Here is a 26,344-nt window from a genome sequence, read left to right on the forward strand (position 1 = left end):
ATTCTGGTTAGAGCCAATTTGTGAAGGGAGTAGTACACCCCGTTGTACGAGATCTTTAGTTTCTCCAATGTGTCTGGCACCAGATGGATAGGCAGCAACAACAAAAAATACAGTCAGAGTTGGGCCCAGACCTGGATTCAAACACTATTTGAAATTATTCAGCAAACGCTGAAAGTATTTGAAAGATTTCAAATGGATGTTGAACCCAGGACTGGAAGAGAAGAACTCCGTGTTGGGCCAATAGAAAGGCAGACAGACAGGCAGCAGTGTCACTTTGAGGTTGAGACTCAGAGAGATGGAATCAGCACAGCGTAGAGAACTGTAACTGCCCCAATCCCTCATTCTCCCTGCTTCCCTCTCTCAGCCCCTCTTAGCCCAGGGTCCACAGAGACACGGGGAGCAGGCCTAAACGGAGGGAAGCTACAGCTGTGTTCTGACCATGGGGATGAGTAAGTCTGAGACAAGGACTGGGTGAGGGAGGGAGGGAGAGAAAGGAGAAGGGAGGTTCTGGAAGAGCAGTAACCTTTGGGATGATGAGTGCGTTTCCCATTACCGTCCTGACACAGGATCCGCAGAGATGATTTAATGGCGGCATTTTGTTTTTGCTGACTTCATTCCTTTTTTTCTTCTCCTCCACCATTAAAAGAGAAGAGAAAAGGCATACCAGGCTAGGGCTGGGCTGCTGTGTGGGTAGAGTAGCCAAGCAGCTCAAGTCTATTATTCCCCAGCCAGCTTCTTCCTTCCCCTCTCTTATTCCACGGATTCCACCGTCGCAGTGTGTCCACTCACTTCCTGGTTGCACTTCCTTCCTCCTCTTATCCTTCTCTCCTTTTTTTATTCCCTTTTTCCTCCCCTCCTATGTCTCAGTGACTACAAACTAGGATGAATCACCTAACACCCAGAGGTGCCTTATATCCTAATAGTGTGGGGTTTGCCCCAGCGCGCAGACAGATGTACACTGTTAAGGAATGTGTGTGTGTGTGTGCGCCTGCCTGTGGGTCAGACTGTGTCTTCCTTTCTTGTAACAGAACATAAGGCCAGGGGGTGACAGCACAGAGAGGCCCCCAGTGAGCAGGCTGGGGCACTAGTTAGGTCAGTCAGAGGCTAGAGAGGTGAGGCTCTACCTGCAAAGCAGAGGCCACAGACCTGCTGGTGCTACTGCTCCAATCCACACACGCACACACACAAACTATGAACTCGGCCCACTGAGGCCCCCTGCTGGTGGACTAGGGGAACAGCAGCCTCATGGCCACCTAGGTGAATTATCAGTCCCTGGCAGCTCCAGACCTGGGTTCAAATCTATTTGAAGTCTTCAAAAAAAATTCAGAATTTGCTTTAGTCTGCCTCGAGTGCCAGTTGGGCAGGGTTTGCACTTTTTGACTGTTGTATTGGTTCCATTGCTCTAGGCAAAGTATTTGAACCCAGGTGAAGGCAGCTTGTGGCTAGCCCATTTCACTATAGTATCCTGTCTCCTTGTAGTGAGTGAGTTGTGTCCTAACGAGCTTGTAAATTCCTTGCAGTGGTGTCTCTGTCTCGCCGCATTCATTACCTCCTCCTGCCCACCTTGTAAAACAATGCCTCTTTAATAATGTCTCAGCACCGTCCCACTGCCCCGACACTAAATCAAAAAGTGAGAGGCTATAGGAGAAGACCGATAATCCACTCCCTCCGTTTCTATGAAGAGAATTCACAGAACTACTTTGTCACGGGGTGGGACGTGGGAGTCGATGGCTGAGCGCTTTGTGGCGCATTGATCTCCCGTCACGTGAACACCCTCCAGGTAATTGCACTGCCCTAGTGTGATAAATTCTTCCCGTTGTTTCAAATACTCTGGGGGCTTTGGCGCCGCACCGCTCCTCCTGCTCTGGCTCGTAAAGAAGAGAGAGTTGGGAGGCCTGGGATGAAGTAAATACGCCTTGACTGTTTCTATACATGGACTACACTTTGTCTTTGCATGTGGTGCAACAAAGACATAAATAAGTCACATATCAAAGGATCACCGGGCCGGATTCGATGTGTTGTCATCAGGGGCTTATTTGTTTTCTGTTCAACATTCTTTTAACCAAGGGAAGACTTTGTGAATGTTTTAAACAACAGTGATGGTTTTGATGATAAAGACGTTGATGTTGATAACAATGTTGAAGTTGTTGCTGCTGTTGGTGATGAGGAGCTTCATCCTGGAGTGTGATATTCAAGGCCAACCGAGGCCACGTTGTTTTCCATTTCCATTTAAAATACTGCATGCAGATTCATCCCCAAACAACTAAACAACATTTAATTACCACTAACAAACATTTAGCAAATTAATATTTTCTTGACTCGACTCATTAAAGTGTTTTCACCATTTATCTGATTTAGACTACACCCCTGTTATGTTGCACTTTGGTTGTCCAGCAGCTGTGCCATAACCACTAATATCACTCTCCACAGAGTAGAACCCCTGCATGTATACTGAACAAAAATATAAACGCAACATGGAAAGTGTTGGTCCCATGTTTCATGAGCTGAAATAAGATCCCAACGTCATTTTAGAGAATTTGGCAGTGTGTCCAACCGGCCTCACAACCGCAAATCACATGTAACCACACCAGCCCAGGACCTCCACATTTGGCTTCGTCACCTGTGGGATTGTCTGAGACCAGCCACCCGGACAGCTGAAACTGAGGAGTACTTCTTGTCTGTAATATAGTCCTTTTGTGGGGAAAGACTCATTCTGATTGGCTGGTCCTGGCTCACAAGTGGGTGGGCCTATGCCCTACTAGGCCCACCCATGGCTGCGGCCCTGCCCATTCATGTGAAATCCATAGATTAGGGCCTAATTTATTTGAATTTACATATTTCCTTATATAAACTGTAACTCAGTAAAATCATTGAAATTGTTGCATGTTGCGTTTTTTTTTTACTGTTAGGGCTTAAAGTGCATCGGAGTATTACTTTTTCTAAAATAATCTTATGATCATGTACCTGTGTGTACATTTACCTACACTGTAGATAAAACACTTATATTTTGGATCCCAACTGCAACCTAGTTGTCTAACCCAATGGTCTTATCTCAATTGAGTTAACCTGTTTGGGATAGGGGGCAGCATTTTCACGTTTGGATGAAAAGTGTGCCCAGAGTGAACTGCCTGCTACTCAGTCCCAGTTTCTAATATATGCATATTATTAGTAGATTTGGATAGAAAACACTCTGAAGTTTCTAAAACTGTTTGAATGATGTCTGTGAGTATAACATAACTCATATGGCAGGCGAAAACCTGGGAAAAATCCAACCAGGAAGTGGGAAATCTGAGGTTTGTAGTTTTTCAACTCTTGGCCTATCGAATATACAGTGTCTATGGGGTCAAATTGCACTTCCTAAGGCTTCCACTAGATGTCAACAGTCTTTAGAACCTTGTTTGATGCTTCTACTGTGAAGGAGGGGGGAATGAGAGGGGATTGAGTCAGTGGTCTGTCAGAGTGCCACGAGCTGGTCACGTGTTAGCTTGAGTTCCATTGCATTTCTGAAGACAAAGGAATTCTCCGGTTGGAACATTATTGAAGATTTATGTTAAAAGCATCCTAAAGATTGATTCTATACTTGTAGACATGTTTCTACGAACTGTAATATAACTTTTTTGACTTTTCGTCTGAACTAAGCGATCACGCATTGAACATTTGGATTACTGGGCTAAACGCTCAAACAAAAAGGAGGTATTTGGACATTGCACAAATCAAACATTTATTGTGGAACTGGAATTCCTGGGGGTGTATTCAGATGAAGATCATAAAAGGTAAGTGAATATTTATAATGCTATTTCTGACTTCTGTTGACTCCAACATGGCGGATATCTGTTTGGCTTGAATTGTTGTCTGAACGCCGTACTCAGATTATGGCATGGTTTGCTTTTCCGTAAAGTTCTTTTGAAATCTGAAACAGCGGTTGCATTAAGGAGAAGTATGTATTATTTTTGAATTTCGCGCACTGCCTTTTCAGCGGAATGTAGTCGAGGGGTTCCGCTAGCGGAAAAGGGGGGTTGTCGAGGGGTTCCGCTAGCCATAAAGAAAATGCTTTAAGCAGTAGTACTTGCCTACAGTTAAACGTCTGTAATTGCTCTGATTCCTTTAATATCCAATTATAACTCGCATGACTTAGGTACCCCGGGAATCAATTGGATCTGACTTCCTCCCAATGTCTCTATGGTAAAAAAAACTGAAATTATTCATTTAAATTAACTTTGAACGAGGATACACCTTCAAGTTAGCCAATGTACTGACTTCTGACTTAAACACATCCTTTTAACTTTAAACCCTGTGAATCCCCTTTCTTTGTGTCATATCCGTATAATCTCGCTAAAATGCCCTTTGATTTCATTTGGTCGTGTCTGTGTGTGAGGCATCGGCCGTGATCGCCTGTGGGTGAGGAGGAACAATTCTAGGAGGACCCCTGTAGGTGCCATACACTCCAGACCCTTTGAAGAAGGGAAATGTGATGTGAAGTTGAGAGATCTGTGATGAGAGCTGATCAAACCAAGGCTAATCCACCTGCTTGTCATCCCACTGATAGAGAAGGAGGGGGGAGGAGGGGGGAGAGAGGGAGATGGGGGGGGGGTGTACAGGGGAGGATGTGGCAGAGAGGAGGTCCTCTAAGAACTCCTGTAAGAGATTAAACAGCAGATGAAAGGGGATACGAGTCACCCGCCGAGGGCAACATGTGTAGCAGACAAAACCAATCAATCGCCCACCTCACACCCAATAAGATTACATCAATCAATAACCGCTCTTATGAGTGATTGGATTCTGTCTCCTTCCAGAGGAGAGGGAGGAGGGGAGACGAGCGAGCGGCTCAATTTTCCCAATGATTAAAGCGGCGACAAATTGGTTTGATAACATCAAGGACCTTGCTGTGGCTGAGTCTATAAGGGCAGTGTTCAGAGCAGATCGAGGTTGACCGACCACGTACAACAGACACAGTCAGTGAAGAGAAGGGTGGGATGGTGGGGCAACTGCATCACTTAGCTCTCAGACCAACTAGCCAATGACTGGCCTGCAGCACTAATCATTTATATGAGCTCAGTGAGGAAGAAGAGGAAAACAAGTGGTAGCATATACAATGAAAAAATAGTTGGCCTAAAACTGATCCTTGGGGGACACCATAGATAACTGTTATCATACCTATTGTAATTGCTGAGATATAACGTATGAATTGTGAAAAGAACACAGAATTGTTGTAAAATGTAAAAAAGAATAATACTCCTAGATATAAATGCATTTAATAAAAGATCCTGACTCAAATTGAATGAAAACAGAAAGTGATGCAGAAGAACAGAAAGGAAAGGTTACTTCCTCTTGAACTTATTGCAAAACGCAGGTCTCGTCATTTAGAATTCCTATTAACTAATAATCATCTCCTCACCAGCCAACAGCCAGCCAGTCTGCATCAATGAGCAGTGTTTTAATTCAAAGATGCTCACAGAGATACACAACAAACAGTACAATAGGTTCATTAAGGTAAAGTAATTAAAATAAGTAAACGGGGCAAAGTGTCATGCACACACACACACTCACCTAATAAAGAAGCCTCCTGTGAGTTGGGAGGTGTGTGTGTGTGTGTGTGTGTCTGTCTCCTCTCTCTTGGCCCTGTACAGATGGAGATTCATGATCAATCAATTGGTGGTTGTGTGCAACAATCGGAGAATAGCTCATTAGCGCCACAGACACACTGGTGGTCATTTGTCTTCTTTTCAATGAGGAGTCCAGAGGGTGCTTTAAATTCCCCTTGTTTCCTTGAGGCCGATATGCCTGCTCAGCCCATCCAGTGTGACTGCTTGCGTGTGTGTGTGGACCACCTACCTCTGCAGGTTCCCTGCTGATGTGCACCAGCTGCTTCTACAACTTAGTAAGATGCCAATTATCTACCAATGAAACTGTTACTCTGGTTTTAGTCAATTTAACAGGTTTAGGGCTGACACCGAATAAACTTGGTCCTGGACTAAAAACATGCATTAAGGCCCTGAAACCAGATATTGATGTGCAAATAGAGGACGTGTCATCCACACCCCATTCTCCACCCTAAAATTTACCCTACTGCATATTCCCTAAACACTATCACCAGTCACACACTCTCTGGCTTCATGCATATGATGTTAATGTACTTAATTCCAGACCCTAATCTCAATTATTTACACTTCATTAGTTAAAGAAGATGATGAACTGAGCTGACTTGAACACCCATTAGCTATTCCACCAACGACTCATGGTATGGTGGAGAAACGCTTATCGCTGTATAGGTTTAATAGGATGTGAACAAAGCAGTGGTTACTGTTTTCCTCTGGTCTTTTCTCTTTTAACTGCAGATCGTGTAAGAAAGGCTCTTCTGAGCTGACAGTCTGCTGCTGACGGCAACTCGTTGCTACATTGCCCTGTCAGAGTAAATATATGGAGGAGATGGGGACAAAGGAGAGGGAGGAGAGAACTGACGTATACAGACACAACTAGTATGTAAAATATGTGCCTGCTGTGGAATGAATTGGGAATCACATTGATATATATGGACGTGGTTGTTTAATGCTTAATACCTCAGGGTTATGGAAGATAGATTACCTATTTTACATGATGTGAACGCCGTAGTAGCAAAACTACGTCCTCTGGCTACGTTTTCCGGGAAGCTGTGTTTGAGTTGGAGGTTTTATTTTATCTCCCATTTCTTATGTCTTTTTTGTTTACTGTCTGTTTCAGTGAAGGTACAGGGAATGTAGATGCTTTACTTTTTTAGTTTTCAACCTTCATGGCATGGCTGCTACACTAGTGTCTTATTACTTGTACTACTGACTTCCTACACAGACTTTTTATTTAGCATTACTTGCTTTGGCACACTACAGCATGCAGTCTTTCAACAGACTTTGCTTCTTTGCGTTATTAGCAGTAGCTTTTTGGTCTAACTGTGTACATATGTACATCCTATATTCATATTCAGATATTCTAATCAAAATGGGCAGGTTGCCTTCTCAATTTCCTTCTGGCCCGACTACTGTACATGAAGCAGAAGCAATTTGTAGGAGTGTTGATTGATCACCCATAGATTTCACAATAAACCCCTGCTCAGAATATTGACAGGGAGGTGTAACAGAGATTCAGCTGGGGGGGGGCTTAGTTTAGAACGATCCCCGGTGGTGGTTGATCCTGTGGGAATGGTCTGAAACAGCTAGACTACTGTATGTGGAGAACTGCTCTAGAAACACAGTGGCTCTGCTGTGGCGAGATGTGTTCTTCTTACAACAGTCACCTACAGTCCTGTGTGACAGGGTCAAGGGGTGATGTCCATATGATGGGGATGCTTCCTCATTAGTGTGTGTTGTAGACTAAGGCCTTTATTTATAATAGGTTGTTTTATTAGAGTAGGGGTTCCTGGTAGTTGTTGCTGTGAAAAGGGATCCTCTGACAGGAGGTGCTGGATTCAACCCTCCGCAAGGTCACCTGTCATCATCACCAGTCTGGTTATGGTTTCTCTCTGGTTCTATATGTTGTGGTGTTAGTCTCTCTATCCTAGACTTAAAATACAATCATGTCTATTGGACTTTCACGTAGCCTAAATCATGCATAGATGTCCATGAGACATTTACACAGAGATTCATCCTATGTGGTTCTCCTTCCCCAAGTCACTCTCCCTCCCTCCCTCCTTTCCCCCTCTCCTCCTCCTCCCTTTATAGACACGGGGCGAGAGAACAGATTGACCTCCCTGGGCTGCAATCTGGTTGATCAGATTTCCATAGAAAAATCTCAATCCCCAACATTGATTAGGACATAATTAGTTAATCATGAACTAGAAGGAGAAAAGGGAGAGAGGGAGGGAGAGAAGGGGGGTGGGGGAGTTGGACAGAAGGGCATTCAGGCTCAACCAATGGAATCTCATGAATGCTAAATGTTTAGTTTTAGTAGTCTCATTTCCAACACAAAGACTCCCTCAGGTACACACACATATACAGTACACACACACACACACACACACACACACACACACACACCTACTTTACTGTATTTATTATATTCAGAATATACTGTGAGAAATGGGCTACTGACCTAAACGATTATCTAAAAACCATATTGATATGAGCGATAGTCGATATTCGTATTTAGTTTTTTACTGCCTGTATTGTAAGATTGTAAAACCGTGTTGTCTAACCCAAGGACACCATGGTAGTAACATTTAAGGACAGTTAACAGGCTTGTGTAATGACACAGCTATCTGGCTAGCCAAGCTATACACAAAGCTATGCTCATAGTATGACACCTGTGTAAGGTCAAGGGAAGGAGTAGTAACAGTGTGTTTTTTTTATTTCATTAGCGTCTGCTCCCTGACAACTACCTGCCCTGTCATTATCTGTCAGTCTTAGTGTGTTTAGTTAATTAGGATCCCCAACTGCACATGCAGCAGCTACTCTGCAGTAGCTAGATCCACGGAAAACGTACAAATACAATACAGAACAGTTATAGACAAGAACAACATAAGATATTACTTTTTTTAATGTAATAAGATATATATATATATATAGGAAAGGCACCAAGAGACAACAACAATTTCAACACTTCATATATACATATTAATATTGTTAAATACTGTACAGTTAAAGTAGATATTTAGAGAGAGCAGAGGCGCTGTGATACAAGATGTTTTATCTGTTTTTTAAAGCTACATTTGTTTTTTGCCTGAGTATCCTCTGGTGGCAGAGCATTCCATGATGACAGGGCTCTCTGAGCGACACATTAAATCTGTTTTGGTTTGGGTACAGTGAAGAAACCCATAGCCGTGTGTCTGCTGGGGTATGGATGTCTGTTTGAAGTGTATGCAAATACATTATACAAGTGGTTAGGCATTTTAAATACACACGTTTCTTAAGTAGAAGAGAAGTAGTCCATTTCTCGTCAACCCTCAGCCATGAAGGACTATCAGGCATGTTGTGAATGTTAGTTGTGTATGTACAGTTAAGGCCAAGGGGAGCTGCTCTGTATTAAACCAGCTGCAGCTTTGCTAGGTCTTTCTTTGCTGCACCTGACTATATTATCAGACAGTAATCAAGATGGGACAAGACCAGAGCCTGAACAGCTAGTACAGTTTATCTTTGTGTCAATTTTTTTATAAAAGATATACCTCTCGGGGCGTCCAAAGTGGCACAGTGGTCTACAGCATCACTACAGACCCGGGTTCGATCCCAGGCTGTGTCATAACCGACTGTGACCGGGAGTCGCATAGGGCGTCGCACAATTGGCCCAGCGTCGTCCGGGTTAGGGGAGGGTTTGGCCCAGTGTTGTCCAGGTTAGGGGATGGTTTGGCCCAGCGTTGTCCGGGTTAGGGGAGGGTTTGGCCGAGGTGGGACTTTACTTGTCTCATCACGCTCTAGTGACTGCTTGTGGCGGACCGGGCGCCTGCAGGCTGACTTCGGTTGTCAGTTGAATGATGTTTCCTCCGACACATTGGTGCGGCCATCTTCCGGGTTAAGCGGGCCGGTGTTCAGAAGCGCCGTTTGGCTGGTTGTGTATCGGAGGACCCCATGACTCGATCTTTGCCTCTCCCGTTGGGGAGTTGTAGCGATAAGACAAGATTGCAATTGGACATCACGAAATTGGGGAGAAAAAGAATCTAACACATAAGACATACCTCTCCCCATCTTCACAATAACTTTGTCAATATGACTTGACCATGATAACTGACCATCCAGTGTTTCTCCTAGGAGTTCAGCTTCTTCAACTTGTTCAATGGATACACCCTTCATGCACAACTCCAGTTGAGGTTGAAATACAATTCTTTTGTTTTTTGATGTTTTTAAGACCAGTTTACTGTTAATTACCCATTCTGACACTAACAGTAACTCTTGCAAAGAGTCTCATTGAGCTCACTGGCTGTAGGTGCTGATGTATAGAGCAGTGGTTCTCCAACTTTTTTGGTTACTCCACCACCAATTGAATTTTACCCCTGAACTACCCCCTCATGTACGTTTTACAGTCTTCTCAAGTACCCCCTGTGGATAGGCCAAGTACCTCCAGGGGTCCTAGTACCCCTAGTTGGGAACCACTGGGGTAGAGTGTGCAATGATCCGTGTACATAATCATTTTAGCTTCTTGTAAGACAAGAGTAACGGCCCAAGGCAACTGCCCTGAGGGATCTTGCACTGTACATATCTTATGTTAGAGAAGGTTCCATTGATGAATACTCTTGAGTTATATTGGAACTCTGTGCGTGCGTGTTTGTGCATGCCTGCGTGGGTGTTCCACTGTATGTAACACCTGCCCTACCTCTCCTCTCTCCTGTAGGTGTGATGAGTGTTGTCTGTGCTACCACTTTGGCTGTCTGGACCCTCCCCTGAAGAAGTCTCCCAAGCAGACAGGATACGGCTGGATCTGCCAGGAGTGTGACACTTCCTCCTCCAAGGTGTGTGTTGTGTTGTGTTGTTTGTGTGTGGCGCGCACACTGGGTGGTGGTGATGATGTCTTCTTTTGGCATCACATTATTGAAGCAGCAGTTAAACAGCTGAATATTAACCTACAACAAATCTTACCAGGAAATATATAGTTATATGGGTAAGGATCAAAGGGAAAGAAATGTGTGTTTGAAGTGGTAAGAATCCAGCATGGACAACAGCCATGGCTTCACTTAAATTTCCCGATCTTCTTCCCGGATCCATTCAGCAAAGGGCTGGGCTATCTCTGTGAGCGCCAGGGTGTACTGTAGTTAGTATGACATGACAGCTCCAGCAACTGCAGCAGAAGCATGCGTCTCTGTGTCTTTTTACCTTGAAACCAAACCTGACAGCGAGCCAAAATGGCCGCCACCAATACCGGTCTCCTCATTGCTACCTCCTGAAGCGGTACTGCTCCATTTCCATCCCTTTCCATTTGAAATGTCCCTAACTGAAAATGGCAAGTCTCACCAGAAGCACTTTTTTGCATTTTCAATAATGTTTTTCTTATTGAATTACAGTGTAATCAAGGGTAGCATGCGGCAGCTTGTGAACCTAATTAAGTTGATAAATGTGAAGCGCATTTCAATTTGTCCAGGAAAGGGCATTCCTATTGGCTCTATGTGTGTGGAAAATGGGGGTTAATTGATGTTGCAGAAGGAGGAAGAGAAACATAAAAGCCTGAGCCATACTGAAAACGCTGCATGCTGGGAATGAAACGTTAAATTACAGGCAAAATGTAAAGGTTAAAGCTCAGTTAAAATGTTAGATAGCAGAGTTAGTGGAGGGTTACAATGTTAGATAGCAGACTGTAAATGTAAAATGTTAGATAGCTGACTAGAGACTTGTAGTTGTTGTAAAAACGTGTTTGTTGTTGTAGCCCTGTTTGGAAGGGACATGACGATGCGTCGGTGTACATGATCAACAACTGATCTTGTTTCTGCCCAACATTACAGTCCGGCATGTTTGTATTTTTATATTGTTCTCGTAGCTCTAGTTCAACAAGAGTGCCAGGCTGTTTCGCAAAGAGATAATAAACATTAATATAACCCAAATAGTTTTTACAAAGCGTATAAGCATATATAGAAATGAAACCCATTTTCATGCGTAGAGCTGAACTCTGGTAATAAAGAGCCATGTCGAGAGTATTACAGACCAGAATATACTGCCTGTGTGTACTGCTGTGGTGTAAATGTGTACTGCTGTGGTGTAAATAGGCATAGTATTTGGCAAAGAGGGTGGAGAAAGACTCACAACACTATCCTGCTGTTGTTGTGTGTGGAGTGTGTTGGTCTAAACGGGGGCTGTAGGAGGGGACACACACTCAATGGAAGAAACACACAATGGAAAGGAGCTTTTAAGTGGTGAAAGCTGGAAAAGAAGGGAAAGGGAAGGGGGGCACAAGTCTTTGCTTTTTAAATGTGCTGCTGAGAGGGAGAGAGTAGAGAGTCCTCCAGAGACCCCCAGGACCAGACCCAATCCTCTTTAATCACCCGCGTGCAACACACATACCAAACGCACACTGGAACAAACACACACAAACACATAAAACAAACACATTGTAACAAACCCACTGACGGAATGGAACACACACACACACACACAGACCTGCCCCTCTCTCGTTAATCACATGTTTCATCCCCCGGAGTGTCTTCTCCACTCATTCCCCATCCACCCCCGTCCTCCCATCCACTCCCTCCCACCATCACTGTGTAAACCCTGGTGGTGGCGACTACCTCTGTGTGTCCCAAAGCAGACAACATGTCTGTAGTGACAGGAGAGGAGAGCTGCGTGAACAGGGTTGAGTAGTTGTGGACTTTTACTCTGCTCCTCTTCATCAGACAGTAGTGGAGTTACAGTAGTAGATTGGACTTTTACTCTGCTCCTCTTCATCAGACAGTAGTGGAGTTACAGTAGTAGATTGGACTTTTACTCTGCTCCTCTTCATCAGACAGTAGTGGAGTTACAGTAGTAGAGGGGACTTTTACTCTGCTCCTCTTCATCAGACAGTAGTGGAGTTACAGTAGTAGAGGGGACTTTTACTCTGCTCCTCTTCATCAGACAGTAGTGGAGTTACAGTAGTAGAGGGGACTTTTACTCTGCTCCTCTTCATCAGACAGTAGTGGCGTTACAGTAGTAGAGGGAACTTTTACTCTGCTCCTCTTCATCAGACAGACAGTTTGTACAGCGTTGTCACTATAGATCTACAGCTGTTAACAAGTGTCTGTCTCCCTCAGTCCAACTGCTGTACTAGTCCACACTGACTTATTACACTATGTCCTTGTGGAGCAAAGGGCCTCTCTGTTGCTACAATACTAGTGAGATAGCCTTTTATCTGAGTAATGTTGATGGATATATAGTGTAATGTGTCTGTTTCTGTTTCTTGTTACTGAATAGATTTGAGCGGCACAGGTAGCCTAGTGGTTAAGACCGTTGGGCCAGTAACCGAAATGGTTCGAATCCCTGAGCCAACTAGGTGAAAAATCTGTCTGTGCTTTTGAGCAAGGCACTTAGCCTGAATTACCCCTTTAAGTCCCTCTGGATAAGAGCGTCTGCTAAATGACTCAAATGTAAATGTTTTACATTTTGTCTAAAACCAAACTACATGGTCTTTAGCTGAAGTGTCAAACTTCTAGCTATTTCCATGTATTTCATTGAGTAATCATGTGAATCCAAGTCTGAGCAACAGTGTATGATAAAAGTGTTTGTCAAAACATTTCACACCTTCAGCATGTTTGTACGAATGCCACAATTTCCTATTTTTTATAAAAGACACATGTTCTAAAAACTTGTAATGTGTTTTCAGGTATTAAGTCGGTAATGGGCGGAAGTGAGTGTTGGAGATAATTGCCTCGACTTTGCACTCTGGGAGATGAGAGCAGAATTTAAGGGAAGTTATTCTATAATATGCGGCTTGTAAATGCCAAGCCTCTGCTGCATGCTGTGAATCGCTTGTGCCTGTGGGAAAGGAATGGTGCTTTAAATGGCAACTTTAAGTGCAGCTGAATCATACCTGACCGACTGTCTCAAATGTGATTTACATGGTGAGAGAAGCCAAGGGGGGTGGGTGGCTGGGTCGGTCACACAGAGCTGTGTCAGCCTGCTGGTCTGACAGTGGGGGAAAGATGTAGCTCTAGATGATCAGAATTTGACTTGTTATCCCTCCCGCCCTGAATGACTGGTAGCTGAGTGGAAGGAGCTTAAATCTGGAAGGACGAATGGAACTGAAGGAGAGACCGTAGGTAGGTTGGGAGTAGGGACACAGGAGCCAGCCAGCGAGTCAAAGTAAACTGGATGGAAGTTGAGGTTACACAATATTTTAAGTTGATTAAGCTTGAAATAGTTGATGCACCTTTTTAACTTATCTTTTTTTTTTTTTTTTCAAACAACTAATATTTGTTTGACAATGCATTGCACCGTGTTCATGCCTTCGCTGTCTTTTGAATAAAGCACACAGATTAGCCTGTGAACTGTTAGTCTGATCCAAACGTTGGGTTGACGTAATAGCAACATTTGACTTGACGAGTTTGGTCCATGATATTGTGGACCCCACGTGTAGTCATCCTCTCTAACTTCCATCCATCCTCTCTCTGTGTATCAGAGTGTTTGTCTCTCTTGATCAACACTGTGATGTCTCTGTTGTATCATACAATGCTTTTGTATTTGGAATGGTCTTTCCCCGCGTCTTGAAATTAGGAGTGTAGAAAAAACAAACGGTCTCTGTCAGTTTACGGTTGTGTGTAGGAATGCGCTCGTTGGTGTCAGCAGTCGCACACTTTTCTGTGTGTGTGAGTGTGCGTGCGTGCGGCTAGGCCAGGGTGATACAATTATTTATTAGGCAGCCTGGAGTTCATTACGGGTCTCTGGTTCTCCCTGCCTGCCTGGCTTAGATAAACCTGTGGCCTGACCAAGACCACAGCCCTAAATCCCTGCCTTCCCCTGTCACCCCAGGTCCTGGCCCAGTAGATCCCTGTAATAAACTGACAGTCATGCCGTAATATACGGATGGCCTTTCATTCCAGAGCCCGTTACTCGGCCGCGGTGGTGCCGAGGGGGGCTTGTTTAAAGCTTTATTTTACATCCTACATTGTGTTCGTGGCCACGGCTACACTCGCCTGCCTGCCTGCTCTCTCTGTAATGTATCGGGCCCAGAGATGAGGAGAGGAGAGGCAGCTGCCTGCTCTCTCGCTAGACGTCTCTGTAATGTATCCAGAGATGAGGAGAGGAGAGGCAGCTGCCTGCTCTCTCGCTAGACGTCTCTGTAATGTATCGGGCCCAGAGATGAGGAGAGGCAGTTGCCCAGGCAGCAGTTAAAGCAGTTGGAACGCTCTGCAGCGGGTGGACGGTGGGTTAGTGTGTGGGCAGAGCTTCTTTAGATACACTTTAGACTTTTCTTGTCATCAAAAGACTTAAAACTTGTGCAATTACTGTCCGTGAAAGAGTTATGTTGTTTTCCTCTTCAGTTCATTCAAGGCCAAGAAACGACCAAGTGCAAAAAGGCTATTTTTCTGTAAAGTTCCTAGTTCCCTGCGTGACCTAACGCTCGTTGTGTGTTTAAGAAATCTAAGTTGCTGGTTGTGTGTGTGCGCGTTACTGTGTGTGCGCGTTACTGTGTGTGCGCGTTACTGTGTGTGCGCGTTACTGTGTGTGCGCGTTACTGTGTGTGCGCGTTACTGTGTGTGCGCGTTACTGTGTGTGCGCGTTACTGTGTGTGCGCGTTACTGTGCGTGCGCGTTACTGTGCGTGCGCGTTACTGTGCGTGCGCGTTACTGTGCGTGCGCGTTACTGTGCGTGCGCGTTACTGTGTGTGCGCGTTACTGTGTGTGCGCGTTACTGTGTGTGCGCGTTAATGTGTGTGCGCGTTACTGTGCGTGTGCGTTCCTGTGTTTGCATTTCATTGGATGACATGAGCCGTTATAGGAGGCGGAGTGTTTTAGTCTAGTATTTTGACGTTGTTTAAAATAGTGAACTATTAGAATAGGTTACCATTTGTGTTTTGTAATTGTTTACAGGGTTGCAGTTAATATACGTTTGGGTGTTGTTTTGATGTTCTACCCATGTCGGAGGATGATTACCTTTTACAAACAGACCCATCAATCAGAAGGCTTCATGGCTTGACCTGTGAAAGTAGCTAATTAAGTTAGCCTAATTAACTTAATGAAGTGTCACACTCTGCCGGCTTTACTAGAGGAGAGGAAATAAAAATAGGGATCATTACTCATCGGCTGGAAGGACATTTATAACACGTCTGATATGAGAGATGGGAGGACATTTATAACACACGTCTGATATGAGAGATGGGAGGACATTTATAACACGTCTGATATGAGAGATGGGAGGACATTTATAACACACGACTGATATGAGAGATGGGAGGACATTTATAACACGTCTGATATGAGAGATGGGAGGACATTTATAACACACATCTGATATGAGAGATGGGAGGACATTTATAACACACATCTGATATGAGAGATGGGAGGAGATTTATAACACGTCTGATATGAGAGATGGGAGGACATTTATAACACGTCTGATATGAGAGATGGGAGGACATTTATAACACGTCTGATATGAGAGATGGGAGGACATTTATAACACGTCTGATATGAGAGATGGGAGGACATTTATAACACGTCTGATATGAGAGATGGGAGGACATTTATAACACATCTGATATGAGAGATGGGAGGACATTTATAACACGTCTGATATGAGAGATGGGAGGACATTTATAACACGTCTGATATGAGAGATGGGAGGACATTTATAACACGTCTGATATGAGAGATGGGAGGACATTTATAACACGTCTGATATGAGAGATGGGAGGACATTTATAACACACGTCTGATATGAGAGATGGGAGGACATTTATAACACACATCTGATATGAGAGATGGGAGGACATTTATAACACGTCTGATATGAGAGATGGGAGGACATTTATAACACATCTGATATGAGAGATGGGAGGACATTTATAACACGTCTGATATGAGAGGACATTTATAACACATCTGATATGAGAGATGGGAGGACATTTATAACACACATCTGATATGAGAGATGGGAGGACATTTATAACACGTCTGATATGAGAGGACATTTATAACACATCTGATATGAGAGATGGGAGGACATTTATAACACGTCTGATATGAGAGATGGGAGGACATTTATAACACGTCTGATATGAGAGATGGGAGGACATTTATAACACGTCTGATATGAGAGATAGAAGGACATTTATAACACACATCTGATATGAGAGATGGGAGGACATTTATAACACGTCTGATATGAGAGATGGGAGGACATTTATAACACACATCTGATATGAGAGATGGGAGGACATTTATAACACGTCTGATATGAGAGATGGGAGGACATTTATAACACGTCTGATATGAGAGATGGGAGGACATTTATAACACGTCTGATATGAGAGATGGGAGGACATTTATAACACGTCTGATATGAGAGATGGGAGGACATTTATAACACACATCTGATATGAGAGATGGGAGGACATTTATAACACGTCTGATATGAGAGATGGGAGGACATTTATAACACGTCTGATATGAGAGATGGGAGGACATTTATAACACGTCTGATATGAGAGATGGGAGGACATTTATAACACGTCTGATATGAGAGATGGGAGGACATTTATAACACGTCTGATATGAGAGATGGGAGGACATTTATAACACGTCTGATATGAGAGGACATTTATAACACACATCTGATATGAGAGATGGGAGGACATTTATAACACGTCTGATATGAGAGATGGGAGGACATTTATAACACACATCTGATATGAGAGATGGGAGGACATTTATAACACGTCTGATATGAGAGATGGGAGGACATTTATAACACACATCTGATATGAGAGATGGGAGGACATTTATAACACGTCTGATATGAGAGGACATTTATAACACATCTGATATGAGAGATGGGAGGACATTTATAACACACATCTGATATGAGAGATGGGAGGACATTTATAACACGTCTGATATGAGAGGACATTTATAACACACATCTGATATGAGAGATGGGAGGACATTTATAACACGTCTGATATGAGAGATGGGAGGACATTTATAACACGTCTGATATGAGAGATGGGAGGACATTTATAACACGTCTGATATGAGAGATGGGAGGACATTTATAACACATCTGATATGAGAGGACATTTATAACACACATCTGATATGAGAGATGGGAGGACATTTATAACACACGTCTGATATGAGAGATGGGAGGACATTTATAACACACATCTGATATGAGAGATGGGAGGACATTTATAACACGTCTTATATGAGAGATGGGAGGACATTTATAACACACATCTGATATGAGAGATGGGAGGACATTTATAACACACATCTGATATGAGAGATGGGAGGACATTTATAACACACATCTGATATGAGAGATGGGAGGACATTTGTAACACGTCTGATATGAGAGATGGGAGGACATTTATAACACGTCTGATATGAGAGATGGGAGGACATTTATAACACACATCTGATATGAGAGATGGGAGGACATTTATAACACGTCTGATATGAGAGGACATTTCTAACACGTCTGATATGAGAGATGGGAGGACATTTATAACACGTCTGATATGAGAGATGGGAGGACATTTATAACACGTCTGATATGAGAGATGGGAGGACATTTATAACACACGTCTGATATGAGAGATGAGAGGACATTTATAACACACGTCTGATATGAGAGATGGGAGGACATTTATAACACGTCTGATATGAGAGATGGGAGGACATTTATAACACGTCTGATCTGAGAGATGGGAGGACATTTATAACACACATCTGATATGAGAGATGGGAGGACATTTATAACACGTCTGATATGAGAGATGGGAGGACATTTATAACACGTCTGATATGAGAGATGGGAGGACATTTATAACACACGTCTGATATGAGAGATGAGAGGACATTTATAACACACGTCTGATATGAGAGATGGGAGGACATTTATAACACGTCTGATATGAGAGATGGGAGGACATTTATAACACGTCTGATATGAGAGATGGGAGGACATTTATAACACACATCTGATATGAGAGATGGTAGGACATTTATAACACGTCTGATATGATAGATGGGAGGACAATTATAACACGTCTATTATGAGAGTTGGGAGGACATTTATAACACGTCTGATATGAGAGATGGGAGGACATTTATAACACAGCTGATATGAGAGATGGGAGGACATTTATAACACGTCTGATATGAGAGATGGAAGGACATTTATAACACGTCTGATATGAGAGATGGGAGGACATTTATAACACGTCTGATATGAGAGATGGGAGGACATTTATAACACACATCTGATATGAGAGATGGGAGGACATTTGTAACACGTCTGATATGAGAGATGGGAGGACATTTATAACACGTCTGATATGAGAGGACATTTATAACACGTCTGATATGAGAGATTTGAGGACATTTATAACACGTCTGATATGAGAGATGGGAGGACATTTATAACACACGTCTGATATGAGAGATGGGAGGACATTTATAACACACATCTGATATGAGAGATGGGAGGACATTTATAACACGTCTGATATGAGAGATGGGAGGACATTTATAACACACATCTGATATGAGAGATGGGAGGACATTTATAACACGTCTGATATGAGAGGACATTTATAACACATCTGATATGAGAGATGGGAGGACATTTATAACACACATCTGATATGAGAGATGGGAGGACATTTATAACACGTCTGATATGAGAGGACATTTATAACACACATCTGATATGAGAGATGGGAGGACATTTATAACACGTCTGATATGAGAGATGGGAGGACATTTATAACACGTCTGATATGAGAGATGGGAGGACATTTATAACACGTCTGATATGAGAGATGGGAGGACATTTATAACACACGTCTGATATGAGAGATGGGAGGACATTTATAACACACATCTGATATGAGAGATGGGAGGACATTTATAACACACATCTGATATGAGAGATGGGAGGACATTTATAACACGTCTGATATGAGAGGACATTTATAACACATCTGATATGAGAGATGGGAGGACATTTATAACACACATCTGATATGAGAGATGGGAGGACATTTATAACACGTCTGATATGAGAGGACATTTATAACACACATCTGATATGAGAGATGGGAGGACATTTATAACACGTCTGATATGAGAGATGGGAGGACATTTATAACACGTCTGATATGAGAGATGGGAGGACATTTATAACACGTCTGATATGAGAGATGGGAGGACATTTATAACACACGTCTGATATGAGAGATGGGAGGACATTTATAACACGTCTGATATGAGAGATGGGAGGACATTTATAACACGTCTATTATGAGAGATGGGAGGACATTTATAACACGTCTGATATGAGAGATGGGAGGACATTTATAACACATCTGATATGAGAGATGGGAGGACATTTATAACACGTCTGATATGAGAGATGGAAGGACATTTATAACACGTCTGATATGAGAGATGGGAGGACATTTATAACACACATCTGATATGAGAGATGGGAGGACATTTATAACACACATCTTATATGAGAGATCGGAGGACATTTATAACACGTCTGATATGAGAGATGGGAGGACATTTATAACACACATCTGATATGAGAGATGGGAGGACATTTATAACACACATCTGATATGAGAGATGGGAGGACATTTGTAACACGTCTGATATTAGAGATGGGAGGACATTTATAACACGTCTGATATGAGAGATTGGAGGAAATTTATAACACACATCTGATATGAGAGATGGGAGGACATTTATAACACGTCTGATATGAGAGGACATTTCTAACACGTCTGATATGAGAGTTGGGAGGACATTTATAACACGTCTGATATGAGAGATGGGAGGACATTTATAACACGTCTGATATGAGAGATGGGAGGACATTTATAACACACGTCTGATATGAGAGATGAGAGGACATTTATAACACACGTCTGATATGAGAGATGGGAGGACATTTATAACACGTCTGATATGAGAGATGGGAGGACATTTATAACACGTCTGATATGAGAGATGGGAGGACATTTATAACACACATCTGATATGAGAGATGGGAGGACATTTATAACACGTCTGATATGAGAGATGGGAGGACATTTATAACACACATCTGATATGAGAGATGGGAGGACATTTGTAACACGTCTGATATGAGAGATGGGAGGACATTTATAACACGTCTGATATGAGAGATGGGAGGATATTTATAACACACGTCTGATATGAGAGATGGGAGGACATTTATAACACGTCTGATATGAGAGATGGGAGGACATTTATAACACGTCTATTATGAGAGATGGGAGGACATTTATAACACGTCTGATATGAGAGATGGGAGGACATTTATAACACATCTGATATGAGAGATGGGAGGACATTTATAACACGTCTGATATGAGAGATGGAAGGACATTTATAACACGTCTGATATGAGAGATGGGAGGACATTTATAACACACATCTGATATGAGAGATGGGAGGACATTTATAACACGTCTGATATGAGAGATGGGAGGACATTTATAACACATCTGATATGAGAGATGGGAGGACATTTGTAACACGTCTGATATGAGAGATGGGAGGACATTTATAACACGTCTGATATGAGCGGACATTTATAACACGTCTGATATGAGAGATTTGAGGACATTTATAACACGTCTGATATGAGAGATGGGAGGACATTTATAACACACGTCTGATATGAGAGATGGGAGGACATTTATAACACACATCTGATATGAGAGATGGGAGGACATTTATAACACGTCTGATATGAGAGATGGGAGGACATTTATAACACACATCTGATATGAGAGATGGGAGGACATTTATAACACGTCTGATATGAGAGGACATTTATAACACACATCTGATATGAGAGATGGGAGGACATTTATAACACGTCTGATATGAGAGATGGGAGGACATTTATAACACGTCTGATATGAGAGATGGGAGGACATTTATAACACGTCTGATATGAGAGATGGGAGGACATTTATAACACACGTCTGATATGAGAGATGGGAGGACATTTATAACACGTCTGATATGAGAGATGGGAGGACATTTATAACACGTCTGATATGAGAGATGGGAGGACATTTATAACACGTCTGATATGAGAGATGGGAGGACATTTATAACACATCTGATATGAGAGATGGGAGGACATTTATAACACGTCTGATATGAGAGATGGAAGGACATTTATAACACGTCTGATATGAGAGATGGGAGGACATTTATAACACACCTGATATGAGAGATAGAAGGACATTTATAACACACATCTGATATGAGAGATGGGAGGACATTTATAACACACATCTGATATGAGAGATGGGAGGACATTTATAACACACATCTGATATGAGAGATGGGAGGACATTTGTAACACGTCTGATATTAGAGATGGGAGGACATTTATAACACGTCTGATATGAGAGATGGGAGGAAATTTATAACACACATCTGATATGAGAGATGGGAGGACATTTATAACACGTCTGATATGAGAGGACATTTCTAACACGTCTGATATGAGAGTTGGGAGGACATTTATAACACGTCTGATATGAGAGATGGGAGGACATTTATAACACACGTCTGATATGAGAGATGAGAGGACATTTATAACACACGTCTGATATGAGAGATGGGAGGACATTTATAACACGTCTGATATGAGAGATGGGAGGACATTTATAACACGTCTGATATGAGAGATGGGAGGACATTTATAACACACATCTGATATGAGAGATGGGAGGACATTTATAACACGTCTGATATGAGAGATGGGAGGACATTTATAACACACATCTGATATGAGAGATGGGAGGACATTTGTAACACGTCTGATATGAGAGATGGGAGGACATTTATAACACGTCTGATATGAGAGATGGGAGGATATTTATAACACACGTCTGATATGAGAGATGGGAGGACATTTATAACACGTCTGATATGAGAGATGGGAGGACATTTATAACACGTCTATTATGAGAGATGGGAGGACATTTATAACACGTCTGATATGAGAGATGGGAGGACATTTATAACACATCTGATATGAGAGATGGGAGTTCATTTATAACACGTCTGATATGAGAGATGGAAGGACATTTATAACACGTCTGATATGAGAGATGGGAGGACATTTATAACACACATCTGATATGAGAGATGGGAGGACATTTATAACACACATCTTATATGAGAGATCGGAGGACATTTATAACACGTCTGATATGAGAGATGGGAGGACATTTATAACACACATCTGATATGAGAGATGGGAGGACATTTATAACACACATCTGATATGAGAGATGGGAGGACATTTGTAACACGTCTGATATTAGAGATGGGAGGACATTTATAACACGTCTGATATGAGAGATGGGAGGAAATTTATAACACACATCTGATATGAGAGATGGGAGGACATTTATAACACGTCTGATATGAGAGGACATTTCTAACACGTCTGATATGAGAGTTGGGAGGACATTTATAACATGTCTGATATGAGAGATGGGAGGACATTTATAACACGTCTGATATGAGAGATGGGAGGACATTTATAACACACGTCTGATATGAGAGATGAGAGGACATTTATAACACACGTCTGATATGAGAGATGGGAGGACATTTATAACACGTCTGATATGAGAGATGGGAGGACATTTATAACACGTCTGATATGAGAGATGGGAGGACATTTATAACACACATCTGATATGAGAGATGGGAGGACATTTATAACACGTCTGATATGAGAGATGGGAGGACATTTATAACACACATCTGATATGAGAGATGGGAGGACATTTGTAACACGTCTGATATGAGAGATGGGAGGACATTTATAACACGTCTGATATGAGAGGACATTTATAACACGTCTGATATGAGAGATGGGACGACATTTATAACACGTCTGATATGAGAGATGGGAGGACATTTATAACACACATCTGATATGAGAGATGGGAGGACATTTATAACACGTCTGATATGAGAGATGAGAGGACATTTATAACACGTCTGATATGAGAGATGGGAGGACATTTATAACACACATCTGATATGAGAGATGGGAGGACATTTATAACACGTCTGATATGAGAGATGGGAGGACATTTATAACACACATCTGATATGAGAGATGGGAGGACATTTGTAACACGTCTGATATGAGAGATGGGAGGACATTTATAACACGTCTGATATGAGAGGACATTTATAACACGTCTGATATGAGAGATGGGAGGACATTTATAACACGTCTGATATGAGAGATGGGAGGACATTTATAACACGTCTGATATGAGAGATGGGAGGAAATTTATAACACACGTCTGATATGAGAAATGAGAGGACATTTATAACACACATCTGATATGAGAGATGGGAGGACATTTATAACACGTCTGATATGAGAGATGGGAGGACATTTATAACACGTCTGATATGAGAGATGGGAGGACATTTATAACACACATCTGACATGAGAGATGGGAGGACATTTATAACACGTCTGATATGAGAGATGGGAGGACATTTATAACACACCTGATATGAGAGATAGAAGGACATTTATAACACACATCTGATATGAGAGATGGGAGGACATTTATAACACACATCTGATATGAGAGATGGGAGGACATTTATAACACACATCTGATATGAGAGATGGGAGGACATTTGTAACACGTCTGATATTAGAGATGGGAGGACATTTATAACACGTCTGATATGAGAGATGGGAGGAAATTTATAACACACATCTGATATGAGAGATGGGAGGACATTTATAACACGTCTGATATGAGAGGACATTTCTAACACGTCTGATATGAGAGTTGGGAGGACATTTATAACACGTCTGATATGAGAGATGGGAGGACATTTATAACACACGTCTGATATGAGAGATGGGAGGACATTTATAACACACGTCTGATATGAGAGATGGGAGGACATTTGTAACACGTCTGATATGAGAGATGGGAGGACATTTATAACACGTCTGATATGAGAGATGGGAGGATATTTATAACACACGTCTGATATGAGAGATGGGAGGACATTTATAACACGTCTGATATGAGAGATGGGAGGACATTTATAACACGTCTATTATGAGAGATGGGAGGACATTTATAACACGTCTGATATGAGAGATGGGAGGACATTTATAACACATCTGATATGAGAGATGGGAGGACATTTATAACACGTCTGATATGAGAGATGGAAGGACATTTATAACACGTCTGATATGAGAGATGGGAGGACATTTATAACACACATCTGATATGAGAGATGGGAGGACATTTATAACACACATCTTATATGAGAGATCGGAGGACATTTATAACACGTCTGATATGAGAGATGGGAGGACATTTATAACACACATCTGATATGAGAGATGGGAGGACATTTATAACACACATCTGATATGAGAGATGGGAGGACATTTGTAACACGTCTGATATTAGAGATGGGAGGACATTTATAACACGTCTGATATGAGAGATGGGAGGAAATTTATAACACACATCTGATATGAGAGATGGGAGGACATTTATAACACGTCTGATATGAGAGGACATTTCTAACACGTCTGATATGAGAGTTGGGAGGACATTTATAACACGTCTGATATGAGAGATGGGAGGACATTTATAACACGTCTGATATGAGAGATGGGAGGACATTTATAACACACGTCTGATATGAGAGATGAGAGGACATTTATAACACACGTCTGATATGAGAGATGGGAGGACATTTATAACACGTCTGATATGAGAGATGGGAGGACATTTATAACACGTCTGATATGAGAGATGGGAGGACATTTATAACACACATCTGATATGAGAGATGGGAGGACATTTATAACACGTCTGATATGAGAGATGGGAGGACATTTATAACACACATCTGATATGAGAGATGGGAGGACATTTGTAACACGTCTGATATGAGAGATGGGAGGACATTTATAACACGTCTGATATGAGAGGACATTTATAACACGTCTGATATGAGAGATGGGACGACATTTATAACACGTCTGATATGAGAGATGGGAGGACATTTATAACACACATCTGATATGAGAGATGGGAGGACATTTATAACACGTCTGATATGAGAGATGAGAGGACATTTATAACACGTCTGATATGAGAGATGGGAGGACATTTATAACACACATCTGATATGAGAGATGGGAGGACATTTATAACACGTCTGATATGAGAGATGGGAGGACATTTATAACACACATCTGATATGAGAGATGGGAGGACATTTGTAACACGTCTGATATGAGAGATGGGAGGACATTTATAACACGTCTGATATGAGAGGACATTTATAACACGTCTGATATGAGAGATGGGAGGACATTTATAACACGTCTGATATGAGAGATGGGAGGACATTTATAACACGTCTGATATGAGAGATGGGAGGACATTTATAACACGTCTGATATGAGAGATGGGAGGACATTTATAACACACCTGATATGAGAGATAGAGGACATTTATAACACACATCTGATATGAGAGATGGGAGGACATTTATAACACACATCTGATATGAGAGATGGGAGGACATTTATAACACACATCTGATATGAGAGATGGGAGGACATTTGTAACACGTCTGATATTAGAGATGGGAGGACATTTATAACACGTCTGATATGAGAGATGG

The 26,344-nt window shown here is 42.1% G+C and overlaps 1 protein-coding gene across 2 annotated transcripts in view; it reads left to right on the plus strand.

The window, feature by feature from the left end:
• The window catches only part of LOC139392011 (PHD finger protein 14-like), a 139,921-nt gene that overhangs the window by 57,829 nt on the left and 55,748 nt on the right, over positions 1–26,344 (plus strand). For both annotated transcript variants that reach the window (XM_071139649.1, XM_071139647.1), the window contains exon 19: positions 10,288–10,405. In XM_071139649.1, coding sequence (XP_070995750.1) covers positions 10,288–10,405 — 118 coding nt within the window. The remainder of the gene's footprint in view (positions 1–10,287; positions 10,406–26,344) is intronic.

Source organism: Oncorhynchus clarkii, chromosome 32 (genome assembly GCF_045791955.1).
Source record: "Oncorhynchus clarkii lewisi isolate Uvic-CL-2024 chromosome 32, UVic_Ocla_1.0, whole genome shotgun sequence".
Lineage (NCBI taxonomy): Eukaryota > Metazoa > Chordata > Actinopteri > Salmoniformes > Salmonidae > Oncorhynchus > Oncorhynchus clarkii.